Genomic DNA, 17,504 nt, shown 5'->3' on the forward strand with positions numbered 1-17,504 from the left:
AAGCACCACTTCCTCTGACTGAGCAGGAGACCAATGGAATATGGAGGACGATGCTCTTTGCAGGGCTGGAAATGCTGAAAAAATGAGGCTGCTCATGTTTTTCGTGTTGGCGTTCATCTGTGTCAAGACACAACGGAGTGTGCCTCCGAGGCTGAAGTCAAACCGCTGCATTTGCAGCACTAAAGTGACCTCCCCGGGGTGCAAGCCTGGGCATGGAGGTCCTGGGCTGCCCACTTGACAAGCTGCACCCACCCACCCTTGACCTCACTGATGTGGTCCAAAGGAAAGCAGAGCAAGGCGTTTGGCACCAGTTTGGCTGCAGGAGTTGCTGGAAGGAGGTGTACAAGGCGCCATCCAACCGTCTTGGGGACTCCACTCTGGATTTGTGCAGGTTTCACTCCTTAGCCTTTTCTTCTCCTGAAGAGATCCCGTAAGACCATAGAGGTTTAGGATCAGAGTTTTCCTTCTCCTAGACAGGCTGCCTTCCCAGGTTGACAAGTCCCATCTGCCCCTCAGTTCCCTCTACAGCACATGCAGAAACTGCCTTCACTGGACCCTCTACTGGTCTTGTCTGCTCAATACTCCAGAGCCTGTCTTCACATGCAGGGGAAGTCCTACTAATGCTTAATAAGTAAACAAGGAATCCTTACCTCCAGGGTCGATTCTGCTTCTTCCAGGGCCACCTGCAGCTCGTCCTTCTCAAGCTCCAGTTTCTTCTTCATCTTCTGCAGCTCATGGACACTCCTTCCTCCTTCGCCCAGCTGGTCAATCAGATCTTTAATCTCCTCTGAGGGGGGGAAAAGCGCACACACAAATCTTTTCAATGCTTCCGTTGCAAACGGGGGGGATGTACAAATCTCTCCATTTCCGTTCCACCGCACTTCTCATTCTTCCGCACCAATTTGTGATTTAAAAACAACTCATGAAAACCCATCAACGTTTGAGTGCGAATCTCTCCTAAGAAGCAATTTTTGCATGTAGTTTTGCCTAACAGGCACACATTTGTATGTGGTTTCCTCCAATGAAATACATTTCGTATGTTTATTTTCACTTATGTGGCGCTGTGGGTTAAACCACAGAGCCTAGGACTTGCCGATCAGAAGGTCGGCGGTTCAAATCTCCGCTACGGGGTGAGCTTCCATTGCTGGGTCCCTGCTCCTGCCAACCTAGCCGTTCGAAAGCATGTCAAAGTGCAAGTAGATAAATAGGCACCGCTCCGGCAGGAAGGTAAACAACGTTTCCGTGCGATGCTCTGGTTCGCCAGAAGCGGCTTAGTCATGCTGGCCACATGACCCAGAAGCTGTATGCCATCTCCCTCGGCTAATAATGCGAGATGAGCGCCGAAACCCCAGAGTCGGCCACAACTGGACCTCATGGTCAGGGGTCCCTTTACCTTTACACACTTTACACACTTTATTCTAGGATAGAGGTCAGCAACCTGCAGCCCAAGAGCCACAAGCAGCCCATGGGGGTCGTTTAAATGCCCCCCGAGCCACCCCCGAAACAAGCCACCTGCTCGGCGAGTCCCTGCACGCTGCACTAAACTGGCACAGTGCGGAGCGGAGACTCGCTTCTGCAGCGCTTCTGTGGGTGCAGACACGATCTGGCCCACAGAGCAATCTCCCAGGAGTGAACCGGCCCAGGCAAGGTACACCTTGCCGACCCCTGCTCTAGGATATGCATTTTTGGAGATGAATAGGAAGAGCTTGGATTTGATATCCCGCTTTATCACTACCCAAAGGAGTCTCAAAGCGGATAACATTCTCCTTTCCCTTCCTCCCCAACACCAAACACTCTGTGAGGTGAGTGGGGCTGAGAGACTTCAGAGAAGTGTGACTAGCCCAAGGTCACCCAGCAGCTGCATGTGGAGGAGCGGGGATGCGAACCCGGTTCACCAGATTACGAGTCTACCGCTCTTAACCACTACACCACACTGGCTCTCATGTGTTACTTTGCTTAAGAACTGCAAGGCAAAATTCATGGAAGCACAAATTTCGAAGAAGGGCTGTATTTCTATCTGTGTTTTGTATTTCAGAAAGTGATAATTAGATCAGTTTGCCTGCCGATTGGAACTGAACCATAGCTTGTCTCCACCCTATTTCCTAACACAGAGAATCCACAGCCCCGGAAACACTTGCCCTGGAGAGTTTTGTTATCCTTCTTCACAGATTCCAAGTGCTCCAAGGATTCCTCATAGGCTGTCTTGAGCTTGAAGTTTTCCGTCATGTACATGCGGCACTCCTTCTGGGAGTTGTCCACCTCCAACTGCAGCTCCTCGCACTTCTGGTGCCACTCCGCAAGCATCTTGTCAAAGGCTCTCTGCTTCTTGTCCAGGGCTGCGCAGGCTGCATTGGCCTGGGGAGAGAAAGTCAGGCAGGGCATTTAATAACACAGTGGTACCTATGGTTGCGAACAGGATCCGTTCCGGAGGCCCATTTGCAACATGAGCAGAACGCAACCCGTGTCTGCACATGCGCGGGTCACGATTCACCACTTCTGCGCATGCGCGTGACATCATTTTGCGCGTCTGCTCATGAGCAACTGGCGAAACCTGGAAGTAACCCTTTCCGGTACTTCCGGGTCGTCACGGAACGCAACCTGAAAAAGTTCAACCTGAAGCAAACATAACATGAGGTATGACAATAATAATAATAATAATAATAATAATAATAATAATAATAATAATAATAATAATAATTTATTATTTATACCCCGCCCATCTGGCTGGGTTTCCCCAGCTACTCTGGGCGGCTTCCAACAAAAGATTAAAAATACATGAAAACATCAGTCATTTAAAATGTCCCTAAACATATTATTTGGGGAACTGTGAATCGGGTACCTTCTCAAGATCCAGAGTGAGGTCTTCCACTTCCATCTGCAGCCTCTGCTTGTTCTTCTCCATGCTGGCCACCCGGGCTTGAGCCGTTTCAGCCGTCTCCTCTGCCTCCTGCAGCCGGGCAGTCAACTTTCTCCTGGAAGAAGCACCGCGACACGAGAATGCAAGTCAGCATTGCATCGGTTGTGGGTTTAATGCCGTAGGTGGCGGCAGCATCCTTCCAGAGTGACATTGCTGCATCCCTTCCTGGCTCTCAGACAGACCCATAACTGGAGATGTGCCTCTATGCACTTCCCCTGACCCCTCTACAGGGATGAGGATGGAGATATCTGGATCTGACTGTAAAGAAGGCGCCAGGTGAACTAATCTGGGGAGGCCATTCCACAGCAGAGAAGGCTGCAACGCAATTGCATTGGGCGAACTCGCTCCAAGCCGATTTCCAGACTAAATTCAAAGTGCCTGTCTTAAAGGCCTCCATGCGGGGATGGGAGACCTTCTGGTACCTTGGAAGTTCCTGGATTACAACTCCCATCAGCCCTAACCAGGTTGGCAGGGGCAGACGACTGTTGGGAGTTCCAGCAACATGTGGACAGCACATTGGCTATTCCCAAAGATAGATAGGTAAAGGTAAAGGGACCCCTGACCATTAGGTCCAGTCGTGGCCGACTCTGGAATTGTGGTGCTCATCTCGCTTTATTGGCCGAGGGAGACGGCGTACAGCTTCCAGGTCATGTGGCCAGCATGACTAAGCCGCTTCTGGCGAACCGGAGCAGTGCACGGAAACGCCGTTTACCTTCCCGCCGGAGCGGTACCTATTTATCTACTTGCACTTGGCGTGCTTTTGAACTGCTAGGTTGGCAGGAGCAGGGACCGAGCAATGGGAGCTCACCCCCTTGCAGGGATTCGAACCACCTACCTTCTGATTGGCAAGTCCTAGGCTCTGTGGTTTAACCCACAGCGCCGCCCGCTGTGCCTACTGTACAAAAGTATAATTTACATGTATTGTTCTACCCACTTGTCTCTGGCCCTGACCAACACTAGCATATGACCCTCAGAAGGTTGACCAGGAGCCCCCTCCCTCTCCCCAAAATCAGGCTCACTTAGTCTCTTCCAGCTCCTCTGTCCTCTGAATGGCATCCGTTTCATATTTGGTCCTCCACGTGGTGACTTCGGTGTTGAGCTTGGAGACCAAGCGTTGCAGCTCTGCTTTGCCGCCTTGCTCTTCCTCCAGCTGCTCTTTGATCAGGTCCAGGTCGTGTTTGGTGTTGGCCAGACTTACCACAGCAGCGCTCCGGGCCTACAGACACCAAAGCCATAGCTAGTTTCCCGTTTAGTTCCTCTACTTAAAATTTCTACCCTGCCCTTCAGCCCTACGTGGCTCGACCCTGGTAAGCCCAGGTGATCAGAGTGTATTGAGTGGTCCATAGGTACACTCTTCACACCAGAAGTGGCTCAACTGTGACCCTTCAGATGTTGGGCTATAATTTACATCAATGTTTCTCAAACATGGGCCTCCAGCTGTTTTTGGGACTACAATTCCCATCATCCCTGACCACTGGTCCTGCTAGACACCCTCAGAAGGTGGTAGACTCTTATTCACTGCTAGACACCCTCAGAAGGTGGTGGACTTTCATTCACTGTTAGACTCCCTCAGAAGGTGGTAGACTCTCATTCATTGCTAGACTCCCTCAGTCCTGCTAGACACCCTCAGAAGGTGGTAGACTCTTATTCACTGCTAGACACCCTCAGAAGGTGGTGGACTCTCATTCATTGTTAGACTCCCTCAGAAGGTGGTGGACTCTCATTCATTGCTAGACTCCCTCAGTCCTGCTAGACACCCTCAGAAGGTGGTAGACTCTTATTCACTGCTAGACACCCTCAGAAGGCGGTGGACTCTCGTTCATTTCTAGACTCCCTCAGAAAGTGGTGGACTCTCATTCATTGCTAGACTCCCTCAGTCCTGCTAGAAGTTGGTGGACTCTCATTCATTCATTGGTAGACTCCCTCAGAAGGTGGTGGACTCTCATTCATTGCTAGACTCCCTCAGTCCTGCTAGACACCCTCAGAAGGTGGTAGACTCTTATTCACTGCTAGACACCCTCAGAAGGTGGTGGACTCTCATTCATTGCTAGACTCCCTCAGAAGGTGGTAGACTCTAGACTCCCTCAGTCCTGCTAGAAGGTGGTGGACTCTCATTCATTCATTGGTAGACTCCCTCAGAAGGTGGTGGACTCTCATTCATTGCTAGACTCCCTCAGTCCTGCTAGACACCCTCAGAAGGTGGTAGACTCTTATTCACTGCTAGACACCCTCAGAAGGTGGTAGACTCTTATTCACTGCTAGACACCCTCAGAAGGTGGTAGACTCTCATTCACTGCTACACTCCCTCAGTCCTGCTAGACACCCTCAGAAGGTGGTAGACTCTTATTCACTGCTAGACACCCTCAGAAGGTGGTGGACTCTCATTCATTGTTAGACTCCCTCAGAAGGCAGTGGACTCCCATTCACTGGAGGTTTATAAGCAGAGGTTGGATGGCCACCTGCCATGGATACTCAGTACATGAGATTCCTGCCTTGCAGAGGGTTGAGCTAGATGACCCTCAAGGTCCCTTCCAACTCTACAATTCTATGATTCTATGCAAAGCACCCTCCTTCTCAGTGAACCAGAATGTGATGCACTGCTAAGAGAAAAAGCAAAATGCTGACACTGGCAGCATACTGGCAATCTTTTGTTTTAAAGGAAAAATGGTAGTCCATTATAATTATGAAGACATGTCAGGTCTGGGCCAGAGGTAGCTGTCAGGAGCCAGGAAATAAGACCAATCAAGATTAGGACGTCAACCAGAAGGTTGGACTGGAGAACCAAACAGGGATCAGGGCCACAGAGCAAGCCCAGAAGCACAAGGCTTGCCACAGCTCAGATAATTATTGGTGCTCAAACAAAGTGCCATTGAGTCAGGAAGTCTTCTTATACTCCGTTCTGCCCAGGAAGAGCCAATGGCCGGCCTGGGCGGAGTCAGTCTGGAAGGTTCTACACTGCGAAGCTGCAGTGACGTTTCTCGCCACATGGGGCTGGAGGGTTTGAATGGAGAAGAGCCAGAGTGCCACCCTCCGCGGCAAAGGCCCTACCCTTTAAGGCAGGAATAAGGAACAATAGCGAACCAGCTGCGATCTCCAGCATGCTGCAGTTATGGAGTCCACCACATGGGGCAGCATTCCTGACAGAAGGTTCTTATACTGAGAGGCTGCGCTTCCACCACTCATCCCAAGGGGGCGCTGGTCAGCAGTTCTGGATGAGTCATGCATGTTTTTCAATACAATTATTCACCCATCTTTACCTTGGACTCTTCGTCCAGCTGCCTCTTGAAGTCGTCCACCTGGGAGGTGAGGGACGTCTTGACGCGGAGAATCTGGTTCAGCCTTGTCTGGCTCTCCTCGTGCTCCCGACTCAGCTCGCTGTTCTCAGCTGTAGCAGAGAGTAGGGGGAAAGACCAGGCTCAAGGGTCTGCGATAGGGGCGGGGAATCTTTCTGCCTCACAAGCCAAATTGGACAGGTGGGTTGACGTCACATGGTTGTGTGGTGTCACACGACTGGCTGGTGGGTGGTCTGGTCACCTGTCAAACCCCTTTGTTCCGGGGTTCCTAAGTGCATTGCTGGCCCTAAGCACCACGCTTGGAAAGACGTCAATCACAGGGTTGACGAGGGGAGAAAGACGCTGCATTTTGCTTGCTTGCTTTGGCTGTGCCAGATGGGAACATGTGTGTACACAACAAAGCCACTTCCAACCTAGGGAGGACGTGGTGTTGCTGCGGGCTTCACGCCCCCAACACACGTGCGGGGGCTGGCTCTCAGCCTCCGTGAGATTAGGGGAATCCTCAGCCACGTCATCCCCTGGCCAGCCAATCGGCTGGCCCAGGGGGTGTGGCCTGCGCTATTTAAGGCAGGCGCAGCCAGGGATCTCCCTCTTTTGCCGCTCAGCTGCTCCGGTTTCCCTACTGACCTTGCTATGGACCTTGGTTGGTCGCCATTAAGGGGCCTGATAGGAATTTTTCCACTTGGCAAATTGGCACCAGACACTTGGTTTTTCACCTACCTCATAGCAATTCGTCACAACTTCCTCGGCATTGGCGGTTAGGCATTGGGATGGGTATTGTTATGTAGATGGAAGTGGGGGAGGAAGCGCCATCACCTCCCCCGCATATTGAAGGGTAGTCCAGTAAAGGATTCCGGGGGGCGTGGTCCTGTCCGAAGCCTAAGGAGGTGAGGGCCTAAGGCACACCCCCTATCGGTGACCCCGGGGGAGTTCCTAGTTGATGTGCATCAGCAGGACTCCCCCTACTGGTGGTTAACCCTTCCTGGACTTCAAGCGGGCGGGCTGAAGTCAGATATAGTCGGTTAGGACCAATGCCTAAGCCAATACTGCTCATCACCTGTAACCAATAAAGTTGTGCCCAATATTAGCCCATTAACCTAAAATAACGGTGTTCTGTGTCTTTATTCCTACTGGGGGGAGGTGGGAACTCGCCACGCAAAACAGCAGACCTTAACACCTCCTTGTCAGCGATTGAGCAGGTTAAGTCCTGCTGCGTCGACTGTGCCTGACAGTTCCCTTCTGGGAACAGGTGTGCACAGCCAAAGAAAGCCCGTAAAAAAGAATGCAAGCCAGCAAAAGAGCTTTCAAGCAGCCCTGCACTCCTCTGGAGGTTCCAACAGTGGCTGTGGGCTGCTTGAAAGCCCCTTTGCAAAGAGCTTTAAAGCAGCTTTGTGCTGGTGTTTCAGCCTCTGGTTTTCAGAGGCTGGGAGAGCAGCTCTGGGCTGTTTGATAGCCCTTCAATTTTAGCAAGATTCCAATGCCTCCTGATTCAAGAAGGGAGTTGCACTGGAATCCACAGTTAAAACAAAAGGGGGAAAGCTTTCCCTTATAGCAGAGGTTTCCACACAACCTGGGGACAGCTCAGTCAGTAGAGCACGAGACTCTCAATCTCAGTGTCTTGAGTTCAAGCCCCAGGTTGGGCAAAATATTTCTGCACTGCAGGGAGTTGGACTAGATAACCCTTGTGTTCCCTTCCAAGTCTATGATTCTATGAATATCTATTAAACCCCTTCCTGAATCAGGAAAGGGATTGCTTGGAATGCTGACAAACTGAACATGATTTTATTCCAGTTCATCAGCTGATGAGCGAGGGTTAAATCCTGGCATCACTTGAAAGGCATGGTTTGGGGGAAATGGACCAATGGGCCAGCCTTTCCCCACACCTGACATGTAAGAAGCCTGAGAACGAAGGAAAAGGAAGGGAGATAAAGGAGAAAGGTCTGCTGCAGTGCTAAGCAGCATATGAAAACCAAGGACTAGCTAAACAGTCCAGGCTTCCTCAACCTCGGCCCTCCAGATGTTTTTGGCCTACAACTCCCATGATCCCTAGCTAGCAGGACCAGTGGTCAGGGATGATGGGAATTGTAGTCTCAAAACATTTGGAGGGCCGAGTTTGAGGAAGCCTGGACTAGTAAGTTAAAATGTAATAAATGTGATATAAACATGTGACACCAGAGGGTGCTGTAGAGCAATGTAATGCAAAATTGCATTGAGAGCAATTTAAAAGCGTTTTTACAATCAGTATAGATCCAGCCCAAGAATGAGTTGGACGAAATGTTGCAGGCAACCGAATCAGTCCAGAAAGATCCTGACCTTGGAGCCTGCTCCTGATCGCATTAATTTCCGCTTGGTTCTTCTCCATCTCGGCCAGCCTTGCGTTGGCTTCAGACAGGTTGTCTTCCAGCTTGCGGACATGAGCGTCAGCATTCATCTGCAGAAGAGGTGGAGTGGATGGTATATAAAGCAAAGAGGTGCTCACATCCTTCTTACCTTTTCAAGAGCACCCAAGTCTTTGCGAACGGGAGAAACTGACCCTACCTTGGACTTCTGGATGGTCTCCATGCTGGCGCTGAGGTCTTCAATCTCGGCCTTCATGACCTGCTTGTCTTTCTCCAGCTTGGACTTCACCCTCTGCAGGTTCTCAAGGTGCTCTGTCATCTCCGCCATGGCGTCCGTGTGCTTCTTGCGGAGGGTGGAAGCCGTGGCCTCACTCTGCAAGGCAGCCTCCTCCAGCTCCCGGCGGAGCTTCAGCAGCTCGGCCTCCCGCTTGCGGTTCTGCTCAATCTGGAGGCAGGAAGGCATAGAGGGAGCGGGTGACCACCCTGACCTTCATCTGCGTAATGGGTTGAATGGCTCCTCTGTCTTGGCTCCTGCATACCTGAGAGGTGGTCGCCCCGCCAGCCTCTTCCAGCCTGTCACTGAGCTCTTCCAGTTCCCGGGAGATGTCGCTGCGCTGCTTCTCAACCTGAAGGAAGTTTGGGAAAGAACACATCTTAATACTGGTTTGTTCATGTAATTTTGCACTTCCAACATGCCTTGATGACTCCAGGAATAATAATAATAATAATAATAATAATAATAATAATAATAATAATAATAATACAGTCTTACCTCTACTTATGTATCCCTCTGGATATGGAATCTTTGGGTTATGGCCACAGGAAACCCGGAAGTATATACTTCCGGGTTTCTCCCCGTGCGCATGTGCAGAAGCGCTCAATTGCGCCATGTGCATGTGCAGAAGCGCACCTCTATTTACGTGATTTTCGGAGTGCGAACGGACCCCCGGAACGAATTAAGTTCATATCCGGAGGGTCCACTGTAATAGTAAACATACTAACTAATGCATCAATTAAAAGGACAAACTAAGCCCCCATCTGGGTGCCACAATTTAAGGATATTGACAAGCTGAAACGTGTGCAGAGGAGGGCAAGCAAAATGATCAAGGGTCTGGAAACTATGAGGAACAGTTGGGCATGTTTAGCCTGGAGAAGAGGAGGTTAAGGGGTGATATGATAGCCATGTTCAAATATATAAAAGGATGTCACATAGAAGAGGGAGAAAGGTTGTTTTCTGCTGCTCCAGAGAAGCGGACACGGAGCAATGGATCCAAACTACAAGAAAGAAGATTCCACCTAAACATTAGGAAGAACTTCCTGACAGTAAGAGCTGTTCGACAGTGGAATTTGCTGCCAAGGAGTGTGGTGGAGTCTCCTTCTTTGGAGGTCTTTAAGCAGAGGCTTGACAACCATATGTCAGGAGTGCTCTGATGGTGTTTCCTGCTTGGCAGGGGGTTGGACTCGATGGCCCTTGTGGTCTCTTCCAACTCTATGATTCTATGATTCTATGATTCTAAGCTTGGTAGCTTGGTACGCTTAGCCTGGACAAGATGAGACCTCAGAGATATGAGAGCCACCTTCAAATATATGAAGATGGAGCAAGTTTGTTTTTCCCTGCTCTGGACCTAAACCAATGGCTTCAAGTGACAAGAAAGGCGATTTCGACTAAACGTCAGGAATAACTTTCTGAAGTAAGAGCTGTTGAGCAGTGGAACGGTCTCCCTTGGGAGGTGGTGGACTCTCCTTCCTTGGAGATTTTTAAGCAGAGATTTGGATGGCCATCTGCCATGGATGCTTTAGTTGAGATTCCTGCATTGGACCAAATGATCCTTGGTGTTTCTCTCAACTCTATAATTCTGAAAATATTAAACTCTACATTGCCCCACCTAGGCATCTTTAGTGGGCTGATATATCCTGTTTTGTTCTTTTGCTGATTTCAAACAAAACTCTTCCAGAGTTGCTCATTTGAAACTTCTTCTTTTTTGTGGTACCTTGGGTTATGTACTTAATTCGTTCCGGAGGTCCGTTCTTAACCTGAAACTGTTCTTAACCTGAAGCACCACTTTAGCTAATGGGGCCTCCCGCTGCCGCCGCGCCACCGGAGCACGATTTCTGTTCTCATCCTGAGGTAAAGTTCTTAACCTGAGGTACTATTTCTGGGTTAGCGGAGTCTGTAACCTGAAGTGTATGTAACCTGAAGTGTATGTAACCCAAGGTACCACTGTACCTGATTGTAATTACACTAAATGAGACCCAGTGCAATCTGCTGGATTGAATGTCGGGCTCAGGAGATCTGGGCTGAGGTCCCAGTTGGCCCATGAACTCCCTGGGGGCCTTCGGATTACTATCTAGCTTCTGGCTCCAGTTGTCCAGTCTGTAAAATGGAGATTGCAACGGCTGACCTTACAGGCTTGTTGTGAGGGCAAGCGTCGAAGCGCTTAACAACAGTGTGCACAACTGATACATGTCATTGGCTGTTGAAAAGGGGGTTAAAAAAAAGTTACCTTTGCCCTTATAGAACGTTCTGCTTCAAGTTCTTCCTCCAGCTCTTCAATCCGGGCCTAGGAGAAAGACATGCGAGGATCATGAGGCTTGGAGAAGTATTTAGGCAAAGAGTAAAAGCAGAAACGCTACCAAAGAAGGCTGTTCTTTCTGCCTCCCTCAGCCTCTTTCTCTTCTACCTGGTGCTCCTTCAGTTTCCTCTGGAGTGTGGAGTTCAGGGACTGCTCATCTTCCACTTTGCCGGTGATAGAGTTGATTTCCATGTCTCGCCTGCAAGGGAAGATGTGGTGTAGTGGTTAAGAGCGGTGGACTCGTAATCTGGTGAACTGGGTTCGCTTCCCCGCTCCTCCACATGCAGCTGCTGGGTGACCTTGGGCCAGTCACACTTCTCTGAAGTCTCTCAGCCCCACTCACCTCACAGAGTGTTTGTTGTGGGGGAGGAAGGGAAAGGAGATTGTTAGCTGCTTTGAGACTCCTTAGGGTAGTGATAAAGCGGGATATCAAATCCAGACTCTTCAAACAGAAGGAATCCTATCACCTTGGCCATGTATACCTGGGACAGGGGACCTGTGGCTCTCCAGATATTGTTTGCCTCCAACTCCCATCAGCCTTGGACACGATCCAAGTAACAATATCTGGAAGGCAACAACTTCCCTATTCCAGATACATGGCAAGGGAGAGGGCCTTCTCTGTTGTGGCTCCGTGTCTGTGGGACACTCTCCCCAGGAAGGTCCGCCTGGCACCTTCACGGATATCTTTTCACTGCCAGGAAAAAGCTTACCTTAGCTCAGTCAGTAGAGCATGAGACTCTTAATGCCAGGGTTGTGGGTTTGAGTCCCACGTTGGGCAGAAGATTCCAGTATTGCAGGGGGTTGGACTAGATGACCGTTGTGCTCGCTTCCAACTCTACAATTCTATTATTCCTCGAGGACTAAAATGATGCTCTCTTTTTTTGCTGTTAGGGTACTTGCCAAACCTTCCTGTCACTGATACAGTGAGGTGTTCTTTTGTACATCTTGATGTGCATTCAGGTTTGCGTTTCTCAAATTAATATTATAATGTATTTAAATTTATGTTTTCAAATATGTTGTATATCACTAGGAGACATCTGTGTAACAAGCCATTAGCAAGCTGTGGCCCTCCGGGTGTGGTTGGACTCCAATTGCCACAAACCCCAGGGATTATGGGAGTTGGAGTCTAGGAAAACTTAGTATGGCAACAGTTTTTAGTGCCTTCAACTTTTTCTTAGCACATCTTGGTGATATATTGAATGTGTCTTCCCTCCAGATGCTGTCAGACTCAGATTCCCATCAGCCCCTGCATGACTAATAGTTAAGGGAGATGGGAATTGGAGTTCAACAACACCAGGATGCTACCTTGTTGGCTGCCCCAGATATATGGGTAGCCCTAAACGGCCTTGGCTCAGTATACCTGAAGGAGCATCTTCACCCACATCGTCCGGCCTGGACACTGAGGTCCAGCGCCGAGGGCCTTCTGGTGGTTCCCTCCCTGTGAGAAGTGAGGTTACAGGGAACCAGGCAGAGGGCCTTCTTGGTGGTGGCGCCCGCCCTGTGAAACGCCCTCCCACCTGATGTCAAAGAGAAGAACAACTATCTGACTTTTAGAAGACATCCCCTGTTTAGGGAAGTTTTTAATGTTTGATCGTGTTTTTAATATTCTGTTGGAAGGCACGCAGAGTGGTTGGGGAAACCCAGCCAGATGGGCAGGTATAAATAATAAAATTATTATTATTATTATTAGTTTCTCTGCTGCCCAACCCACAGTTCACTCCTACTTTAATTCCCAAACGCCTTCCTTGCAATGTCGCATGCCTGATCCACCCCCTCACTCACTTCTTGACCACCTCCTCCAAATCAAGCTTTGCCCTTTCCATCTCGTTGAGGTTCTCAATGGTCATCTTCAAGTCACCCTCAGCCTTGCGGCGGGCCTTCTCCACCTCAGCACGAATCTTCTTCTCCTGCTCCCAGTTGTCCTCCAGCTGGTTGAAGAAATCAACCCAAAAGTGAATTACAAAGGGAAGCAAAGCAAAGAAGATGATGGGAAGGAACCACCGAGGCGGAACACACGGCACTCCTTTGTCGCAACGGAAAGGAGACGCACCGCAGGGAGGCAGTGTGGGGTAGTGGAGTGCAAGACTAGGACCTTGGCAGATGAGAGTCCAAACCCTCCTCAGCCCTGAAGCTCCAAGGGGGACCGTGTGGGCCAGTGTCATGGACCAGCTGGATGCAGAAGGATGGTGGGAAGAACCAACTGGGGAAACCCCAGGGGCTCAGAGCCCGGGGATTGGTGGTGGGACGACAAGGAGTGGTCAGAGGGAGAAGAGAGAGAAGCCTGGGAAGAGGAGGTGTCAGAAGCTGAAGAGGCCACAGGGTTTGGTGAGCAGGGAGATTCTGTGGCAGAGAGCAGTCCAGAAGCAGAGGTAGAAGCAGAGGCTGAAGAGGAGGGGGGGGGGAGCCAAGAGGCAGAGATTAACCAGGTCACTAAAGAAGCCAGGAAGTCTCCCCCTCCTGCTGTGACCAGCTCTCTCTGCCCTCACCGGTCTCCCAGAACACGAAGAGGAATGAAGAGGGCGCAACAATCTCTTTTGCTTGCCCCGAATCTACTGTATGTTATTGGGGCTCCTGGAGGTCACAATCCCCTCCCTCTGCATGTACACACACACACACCTGCACTTTTGCTAATGCCACATGGTTTCCAATTACACATCCATTCTGCATAGGGTGGGACAGTGTAGAATCTTGAGGCGTTATTTGATGACAAGTGCCGTAGCCCAATGGCAGATCAAGACAGCACCCCAGTCAACCAAGCGGTACTGACCTCGTGTATCTGGGTGCTAAGTTTGCTGTTGTTTTTGGTGAGATGATTCACTTTGTCCTCCTCAGCCTGAAGGTCGTCCAGAGTTTTCTAAGGAGAGATGGAGAACAAGGGAAACTTGTCATGGCCAAAGGGAACTAAAGAGAAGCCAGGGGGGGGGGGTTCCTCTTTGAGACCAGGCCATCTGATCTGATCTGGCCATCCAAGAATTTTTTCTGGCTCTAGAAATTTTGACAGAAGTCACACACACACACAAACACCCCCCACCCCCAATAGACACAGCACAAGTGTTGGCAGCATCCTGATAGGGATTCACACAAATTGGTCCCTTTCATTTCTCTCAGTTGCTCATTTTTCCAGTCTTGAATTTCTGCAGGAATTTGCAGTTTCATTTAAAATAATAATAATAATAATAATCAGGAAAATTTATCTGCATTTTAAGTGACAATTCTTCCTAATAAACACCTGCAACAAACTACACTTCCCATAATTCTTTGGAGGAAGCCATGCCTGTCAAAATGGTGTAGCAGTGCTTCAAATGTATAATGCAGATGTGGCACAAGGTCTCCTGAGAGCGATTTCCTCAGGAGACAGCCTATAAATATTTATCTTTTTTTCTGTTTTGTCCTTATGGTACAGCTTGCGACTGGGCTTTCTTACCTGGTGCAACTCCTCCAGAGCCCGCTTCTCCTTCTGGAGTTTGGTGACAGCGTCTTCCCGTGCCGAAAGGTCCGTGGTCAGGGTCCTGACTCTGTGGTCCAAAGCCTGCAGGGGAGAAGGGAGACCTATTAATGTAGGCCCAACCACAACTCAGTTTGTTTAGCCGCTGCAAAATCCAAGACCAGGTGCCAACCGAAAGAGGGAACCTGCCATTTTATCAGGATCCCACAAGATTGAAACTCAAATCTCTGGCACTGAACTTTATCCACTCTCCTCCTTTGGATGTTTTAGGCAGAAATTATTAACTGTTGAAAAGCCACAGGTTCCCCCCAACCCAATAGCAACCGAAGAGTCTGCATCGAGAAAGGATGTCCAAGATAGATTTCCTGCTTGGCGCCAGGTTCAAGGAAGACTTACCTGTTTCTCTTTCTCTGTCTTGGCCAGGGTGGTTTCTAGGCCTTCAAGGTCCATCTTGAGATCATTGAGCTCTCCCTCCAGTTTGCGCTTGTTGGCGCCCAGAGACGCAGCTGCACCTTCCTCCTCCTCCAAGCGTTCTTTCATATCTGAGACCTGACTCTCCAGATCCATCTTGGATTTCATCATTTGGGTCAGGCGTTCCTCAGCATCCATCAGATTCTCTTGCTCCTGAAAGGGGGACAGGCAAATGGTGACCCAAGGACCATTTCTTCCCGGATGCTAAGGCCACATCCCTCCAATGAAGCTGAATGTTGGAAGATTCAGTGTTCAACTCCCACAGGAGGCGGTCATCAATTTGGGTGGCTTTAAAAGAGGATTTAGATAAATTCATGAAGGGGAGGGCTATCAGTGGTTACCAGCCATGTGGCTGCAGTGCCACCACAGCTGGACCAGAGGCGTAGCAAGGTCAGGTGGTACCCGGGGCGAAAACATTTTTGTCACGATACAATGATCTTTATTGTCATTGTCCCATACAGAACAACAAAATTGAAAATCTACGTCAGACATTCAGAAACCAACAAGCCTGCTACCCCAGCTATCCCAGCCTAGTTAGCCCCCTAAAAAGTCTGATACCCAATAATTAAATCCAATATACTCCCATAGAGACTACCTTAAAGGTAAAGGGACCCCTGACCATTAAGTCCAGTCGTGACCAACTCTGGGGTTGCGGCGCTCATCTCGCTTTATTGGCCGAGGGAGCCGGCGTACAGCTTCTGGGTCATGTGGCCAGCATGACTAAGCCGCTTCTGGCGAACCGGAGCGGTACCTATTTATCTACTTGCACTTTGATGTGCTTTCGAGCTGCTAGGTTGGCAGGAGTTGGGACCGAGCAACAGGAGCTCACCCCGTCTGTCGCGGGGATTCGAACCGCTGACCTTCTGATTGGCAAGTCCTAGGCTCTGTGGTTTAGACCACAGCACCACCCGTGTCCCTAGTAATGTCATTACTTGAGTTCAAAAGACATGTTCCAGCCAAGCAAAAACACTAAATGAGGATGTGATGCAAGACGGATTAGAGGCTTGGCCGGGAAGAGTTCCAAGGGCCAGCTAGAGAGGCTTGGAGGCCGTGTTGGTCCCACAAGCCAGAGCTTTCTCACCCCTGCCCTGCAAAGTGTTTTGTTGACTCACGGCCTGCAGCTGGATGGTCAAGTCATTCTTCTCCTGGCTGAGGGTGTTTGTCTTTTCTTCCAGCTCTTTGACCCGGTCCATCAGCTCCTGTGTCTTGGACATGGCACTTCTCAGCTCCTCCTCCTTTGCTTTCATCTCCTCCTCTTGCCGGGCCACATTCAGCAGAGGTTTGACCTATGGGGAAGGGGACCCGGGGCCACAAAGTGAGCATTGGGGGGGGCAGGCAGGTTGCCCATCCCTGCCTTGCCACAATAACTCAGCAAATCAAAATTCTTAGATCCAGGCTTGCTCTTCCACAAACGGTCAAGTTCCTTCCTGTTGCAGAAGGATATTTTATCCAGCAGAGGGTCCTTCTGATGGGGGAGGGGGTGTGGAGAGAGAGAAAGGTGAACTTTGCCAGTTCCTCCCCTAACCAACATCACCCCCTACTTTGTTCCATGGGATCTTCTGGAACAGATGTGTGAGAGATGTAGGCATTGCCAAAGAGGCATTTTTTATGATTTGGAACACAATGAACATTCAGATGAAGGCTTAATATTTTATTAAATAGCCCAAAGAAGCTACAAAGCACTGTTATTCTCTTATTCAGTCTTTGGTTTCTGGGGACTTTGTCAACAACAGGTGTGAAGCCTGGAGATGGTATTGGAGGGGTAACTGGTGCACAGAACTTCCAAAGTCCAGCCTTTGCAGCAGTTCTCCCTAACAAATGTGTTTCGGGGGCTTCTGTTGTTAACGGAGAAATCCGAGGGCTCCCTTGGACAAAAAACAAGGACACCAGCCAGGAATACCAGAGCAAAACAGCAGCCAGTAGGCTTGGTCTTTATTGAAGACTGTCGCCACAGGACTCCCACCTGCCACAAGGTGGAACAAGATGGAAGCCCCAAACAAAAGAGAACCCAAACTTTTATCAGCTGCTAATCCCCATGTTACACCCCCCCAAACTATATCACTAATACATCATGGGTACATCATGAAAGGGGAGGTCTGGTGGCAGTAATCTGAGCATCCTGGACCCTGCCCCATGGGTCCCCTTGCCCTCCACCAAACACCCATCAAGTGTAACAAAAGAGGTATTTACATTTCCCTGTTTCCCAGCCAAGTTAATCACACCCTTTTGTCTTCATCTGGGTTTGTTATTTCTGGAATGGCTACCTGTCCGGCACTCAGGTATCAGGATGCCAGGGACTATCACTCAGGCAGAGGGGCTGCTGAGTAGCTGAGCTCACATGTCTATATGAATTTCTGAAGTTTTCCCAGTGAGCCAGTACATAGATATATTTATCAGTGAATTGTTACGTTTGGTATTCTGCAGCAGAGGCCCTTTGAATAGATAGGAAGAAACTGTGATGAAGTG

At 49.7% G+C, this 17,504-nt stretch overlaps 1 protein-coding gene across 1 annotated transcript in view; it reads right to left on the reverse strand.

The window, feature by feature from the left end:
- The window catches only part of MYH16 (myosin heavy chain 16), a 57,768-nt gene that overhangs the window by 11,239 nt on the left and 29,025 nt on the right, over positions 1 to 17,504 (reverse strand). The window contains exons 22-36 of the mRNA XM_081169810.1: positions 16,151 to 16,324; positions 14,964 to 15,191; positions 14,547 to 14,651; positions 13,890 to 13,976; positions 12,905 to 13,050; positions 11,231 to 11,321; positions 11,054 to 11,110; positions 9,089 to 9,175; positions 8,749 to 8,994; positions 8,524 to 8,641; positions 6,175 to 6,302; positions 3,937 to 4,133; positions 2,840 to 2,972; positions 2,139 to 2,355; positions 651 to 787 (exon numbers count right to left, since the gene is read on the reverse strand). Of these exons, the coding sequence (XP_081025936.1) occupies positions 651 to 787; positions 2,139 to 2,355; positions 2,840 to 2,972; positions 3,937 to 4,133; positions 6,175 to 6,302; positions 8,524 to 8,641; positions 8,749 to 8,994; positions 9,089 to 9,175; positions 11,054 to 11,110; positions 11,231 to 11,321; positions 12,905 to 13,050; positions 13,890 to 13,976; positions 14,547 to 14,651; positions 14,964 to 15,191; positions 16,151 to 16,324 (2,151 nt within the window). The remainder of the gene's footprint in view (positions 1 to 650; positions 788 to 2,138; positions 2,356 to 2,839; positions 2,973 to 3,936; positions 4,134 to 6,174; positions 6,303 to 8,523; positions 8,642 to 8,748; positions 8,995 to 9,088; positions 9,176 to 11,053; positions 11,111 to 11,230; positions 11,322 to 12,904; positions 13,051 to 13,889; positions 13,977 to 14,546; positions 14,652 to 14,963; positions 15,192 to 16,150; positions 16,325 to 17,504) is intronic.

Source organism: Podarcis bocagei (assembly GCF_964188305.1).
Source record: "Podarcis bocagei genome assembly, chromosome: 14".
Taxonomy (NCBI): Eukaryota; Metazoa; Chordata; class Lepidosauria; order Squamata; family Lacertidae; genus Podarcis; species Podarcis bocagei.